The 5,602-nt window shown below is 35.5% G+C and overlaps 1 protein-coding gene across 1 annotated transcript in view; it reads left to right on the top strand.

Annotated features, from left to right (window-relative positions):
- Positions 1-5,602, top strand: part of LOC101573093 (disintegrin and metalloproteinase domain-containing protein 32) — a 147,242-nt gene that overhangs the window by 129,652 nt on the left and 11,988 nt on the right. The window contains exons 18-19 of the mRNA XM_023722022.1: positions 944-1,100; positions 3,802-3,840. Of these exons, the coding sequence (XP_023577790.1) occupies positions 944-1,100; positions 3,802-3,840 (196 nt within the window). The remainder of the gene's footprint in view (positions 1-943; positions 1,101-3,801; positions 3,841-5,602) is intronic.

The raw sequence follows: 5,602 nt of genomic DNA, 5'->3' as shown, positions 1-5,602 counted from the left end.
AAAAAAAAAAGCTGCAGGGTGCATGGGCCCTCTTTCTCCATTGTTGGTGAGAGTGTAAACTGATATAACCACTATGGAAATCAGTGTGGAGATTCCTCAAAAAACTAAAGCTAAAGATCCCACTTGGTCCAGCTATTCCCAACCTAGGTATTTTCCTGAAAGAGTTGAAAGCAGCATACCACCGTGATATGTGGATGCCCATGTTTATAGCACCACAGTTTGTAGTAGTTAAATCTTGAAATTTAGCCTGTGCCTCTCAAGAGATGAAAAGATAATCAAAATGTGCTTATATATAACGAAGTACTGCTCTGCTGTGATGAAGGATAAATTTAAGACATTTTTAGGTAAATGATGTAATGCCAGACCATAATCTCAAGTGAAATAAGTGAGACACACAAGTTTAAATATCACACTGTTTATCTTATGTAAAAAATCCAAAGCAAAAAGAAGAAGCAAAGCGGAGGATACATATGAGGAAGTAGGAATAGCCTTTTCAAATGGGAAGGGGGATATACAAGGGAGAAAGGAAGGAAAGAACATTTAAAGAAAAAAAAAAGGAACTTTTATAAATGGAAAGGGAAAGAAGAATTGGCAGGAATGGAGGGGAAAGGGGCAAAAAAAAAAAAAAGGCAGTAAATTTAAGATATGTACATGGACATGCTCCTCAAGGGGAGTGTGACCATTATGTATCACAAACATATACTATTAAAAATTAAAATTTTAAAGAACAACAGGCCCAAAGCCTCTAAAACTCTGATCCAAAATACATTTTTTCACTTAATGGAAAAGCCAATAAAAAGTAATACTTTATCATTTCAAGTCTCACAATTCTCTATTTTTTCCATTTTCCTTGAGTAACAATAATTGAGAATATCTTAATGAATTTGTTGCAATGTAAAAGTGAAAGCAGGCAGCATAATTTTTAATTTTGTTTTATCTTTAGGTTTAATGGTCACAAAAGCTTCAGGGAAGACCAGAAAAAACTGGCTTCTAGGTTTCTACATTGCATTGCCTGTTCTCGTCATAGTATCCGTAATAGCTGTGGCATGGAAAAGTTTGAAAAAGTGGCCTACCAAGGAGAAGGAATCTGTAGACGTTGAGTAAGTTGAATTTGAATTCTGAAGTTAAATATTACAGCATTTGAATCTCATAATGTGTAAGACAATATCAGCATTAGCTATAAATACCTTGCATCCTACCAGGTCAGTATCTCAATCATGTGAGATACTTGTGCATATCCCCAGCTTAAAGGTGTGAAGATTTGAAGTAGAATCACTAACCTGCCAAAGTTAATGCCCTGCTAATTGAGAGAGTAAAAACAGAAATGAATCCATATTTGTTACTTTCAAATGTTCTAGAAGTTCTCAGCCATGAGCATGAAAGGTGTTTATTAGAAAAGTACCTTACAGGGGCTGGGGAGATAGCACAACAGAATAAGTGCATACCTGGCAAGTGCAAGGGCCTGAGTTCAATCCCCAGTTCTGAAAAAAAAAAAAAAAAAAAGAAAAGAAAAGAAAAAGAAAAAAAGAAAAGTGCCTTTCTGACCCTTCCATAGGTAAAATATTGCAATTTACCTGGTTACCTCAATTTAAAAAAATTTCTAGCACTTTCAGAAGGCAAATTTATATTTTGGACTCTACTTTTTATTTTTAAACAATTCAAACACAAGCGCAGAGAACAAGATGGCAAACGTACATTTACTTACCACCGAAAATAACCAAATGTTGATGTCTTCCTTGTTACTCTTAAAAAGTCAATCATTGCATTTGCACCTTCAATTCTCTACAGGTGTGATTCCCCCCCTTCTCTCCTGCAGAGAGTAGTCTCCAAATTAACTTGTGCATATTACATGTTATCACATATATGTATAATGCATTAGTATCTCTTGCATTTCTCATCTGGGAATGTCTTCCCTCCATCTCTAAAGGATAGCTTTGCTGAGTACACTATCCGTGGAGGACAGATTTTTTTTCCAATTCTATGACAATCTTATTGTACTCTGTGCTGGCTTGTAATGTCCCTGCTGAGAAAGCTGTGTCAGGTGAATTGGAGCACTCTCACATGTTGATTATTTCTTTTATCTTCTTGCCGGGAGCATCTTTCTTTTATCTTTAATATCATAGGCTTAATAATAATTTGAGGCGACAGTATATTTAGTTGAGAAAATTTGACTGGTGACTTCTGAGCCTCCTGTATCTGGATATTTGTATATCTATGTATTTGTATAACCAAATCAATTTGGAAGGTTTTCTCTTACTCATCCTTCAGATAGCTTTTGATTATGTTGCTCTTCTTGAGTACCTCTTGAATTGATAACTGAAGCATTTGCTCTGTTACTGCTGTTTCCAACTTCTTGTAAGCTTCCTATTTTTACCTTTTTCATTTTTCTCTTCCAACTGTGTACTTTTCAAATAGCCTGTCTTTGTGTTCACTGATTGTCCTTATTCTATTCTGTTAGTGAAACTTCTATCATATTTTTAATTTCACTTAATATTTTTAGCGATTTCATCATTAAATTTGTCTATTTATCTGTACAGTATCTATATGAGACTGTTGAGTTGTTCCTCTGTATTTTCATGAGGATCAAGTTTCTTTGAAGCGGCTGTTATAAATTGTCTGAGACTATATGTTTTCTGCTGTCTTATTTTAATTAGTGAGACCTAGATCACAGTTATTTTAAAAAAAAAACTTCTTAATACTTGTTTGTATGTGGTATCATTTGAACATTAAAGTCTTAGTTATTTATTCAAGTGTTTAAGCTAGTTTTCCTTTTTTGTCTTTCCACAAATGCTAACTAGATCACTTATTTTCTATGGATCTGTGGATAATTATATTATTTCAGCAGCTAGTGGTGGCTTAAGTCCAAGTGGATATGAATCATCTCTTAGTGTGCAGTTGCTGTTTCAATCATAGAGGAACCATGAGTACAGGTTTGTTCCACATCTACAGTTAGCACACTGGTCGGCATGAACTATGAACTAGAGGATCATTTTAAAAGGGCATGCTGCCTGTTGTGAATAATAGGTTCAGAAAAGGCCTAGAACCTCAACTCCCTCTTAGGGATGGAGGGTGGCTATTAAATTTTGTAGATATTTCTGCAATCTTTGATCCTTAATTCCTGTTTACCTGTGAGCTGTCAGTTTCATTACTTTTATTGATGCCGGTAGAACCTTTCCCTGTTGCTAACCTCAGCCATGGTGTGTGTGTGTGTGTGTGTGTGTGTGTGTGAGAGAGAGAGAGAGAGAGAGAGAGAGAGAGAGAGAGAGAGAGAGAGACCATTCTTCTGTATGAAGAATGGCAAGGTGAAAGTGCTTTGCCAGATTGTCTAGAAGTCAATCTAGTTCTTCTATACAGTGTAATCAAATTTTTAACTAAAAAAAGCTTGGGGTATGAGGATTAGAATCAAATGCTGAAGAACCAGTGCATACTCTGTGTTTACAAATGATGATGAAAAAGGGGCTGGGGAGTTAGCTCAGTGGTACTGTGCTTGCTTAGCATAGCCCAGGGTTAAAGCCATGATACTGGGGTTGTGGTGCAGGGAGAATTGGCAAGGAAAAATCAAATTTGTGCTCTCTGGATGCTTTCCGTACTCAATGCATGAATTGCACTCTTTGTGGGTGATGTAAATGAGATGGTAAATATTTATCTTCATCTTTATTCAGTGGTCTTTGCCCATTAATTATTGGTAATTAGCTTTATAAAATAATAACACTGCTTGTATAATAGTCTGACATTCAATCCCAATGTTTTAAACCTTTTTTTTTTTTTTAGCTCTAATCGGTTCATTGTTTTTTTTTTTAGATACAAATCAGAAGGCAGCACTAAGACATATATTAGTAGGTGAGTCAATTAGAAAATATTGTACAGATTCGTGCTAAAAACTAAAGAGCGAATTTATAATTAAGTTTCTAAACATTGTTGAACACTCTCAGTTAGTATGACGATGCACTAAAAAGAAAATTCTAATAGAGTAATTGAGTTTATAGTAAGTTTGTGCCTCATTAAATAAATGTTGGCAAGCTACACTGAAGATATGAGTATAGCAAGTCCCTGGCTGAACAAATGAATTGTGTTTTATGAGAATGTTAATAAACTGAATTTGTTGTCAATCCAACAAAATCAGTCTTAGGCACCTTTGACACGAATATACAACGTATTCATCTGTGACCCATTGGTGACTGAGAAGGGTGTTGTTTAATTTCCATGTATTTATGGGGTTTTTCTGTTTTCTTGTCTCATTTATTTCCAGTTTCATTGCACTGTGGTCAGATAATAGGCATGGGATAATTTCTGTTTTCTTGCACATACTTAAGCATGACCTATGAACCAGTTTGTGGTCTTGAAAATGACCCATGTACAGCTGAAAAAAAATGTATACTCAGCTGACGTTGGGTGAAACACTCTGTGTAAGTCCACTAAGTCCATTTGTTCCAAGCTCTGGTTCAGTTGTGCTACTTCTTTGCTAATTTTTTGTCTGGTTGACCTATCTTTTTGGGATAAGAGGGTGTTAAAGTCTCCCGTTAAGATTGTGGTATTGGATATTAGATTTTTCATGTGCATTAAGATTTACTTTATATAGTTGGGTGCTCCCAAGTTTGGTGCGTATCTATTTATGAGTGTTGCCTCTTTCTCTTGAATTTTTCCCCTAATCAGTATATATTGGCCTTCTTTATTTGGGTTGATCATTCTTTGAAGTTGAGACTGAAAACAGGATGGCTACCCCCATGCTTTTTTCTGAGGTGCTAAGGCCTGTAGTATTGTTTTCCATCCTTTGACTTTCAGCCTATGAATTTCTTTATGAGTTATGTGTGTTTCTTGTATACAGCATATTGTTGGATTTTGTTTCCTAATCCACTGTGCCAGTCCATTTCTTTTAATTGATGAATTGAGTCCATTTACATTGATGGTTATAATTGAGATGTATTGACTTATGATTGACATGTTATTTTCCATGCTGTTGTTTACTCCTTTTTGTCCTGTATTTGCTTACCCTATTTAGTGGGTTCCTTCTGTTGTTGTTTGTGGATTCTGATCATTTTGGTCCCTCTCTAGAACATCTTTTAGTAGTCTGTGTGGGGTTTGCTTTGTCATCATGAATTGCTTTAGTTGTTCTTTGTCATGGAAGTATTTCACTTCTCCATCAAACTTGAAAGAGCATTTTGCAGGGTATAGTAGTCTGTCTGGGCTGCAATTTGTTTTCATAGAGGACTTGAAGTACTCTGCTCCATGCTCTTCTTGCCTTCATGGTTTATGAAGACAAGTCTGTCGTTATTCTGATGAGTTTTCCTTTAATTGTGATTTGTTTCTTTTCTCTAGTGGTTTTCAGTATATTGTTCTTGTGCTGGATTTCTGGGATCTTGACTATTATATGTCTCTGTATGTTTTTAATTGGGTTGAAGCTATTTGGAGTTCTGTATGCTTCAGTTACCTGAATATCAGATTGTTTCCTCATATTTGGGAAGATTTCTGCTATTACTTCTGCCCATATTCTTTTTTTATCATTTGTATCGACTCCTTCTTTCTCATTGATGCCTATTAGTCTCACGTTGTTCATCTTTGCATCGTCTTTCAGGTGACAAATTATTTTTTTCCTACATCATAG

The sequence above is a fragment of the Octodon degus genome, unplaced genomic scaffold (assembly GCF_000260255.1).
Source record: "Octodon degus isolate 3935 unplaced genomic scaffold, OctDeg1.0 scaffold00088, whole genome shotgun sequence".
Lineage (NCBI taxonomy): Eukaryota > Metazoa > Chordata > Mammalia > Rodentia > Octodontidae > Octodon > Octodon degus.
The sequence above is the reverse complement of the archived record's forward strand: the minus strand, read 5'-3'. Positions and strand labels throughout refer to the sequence as shown.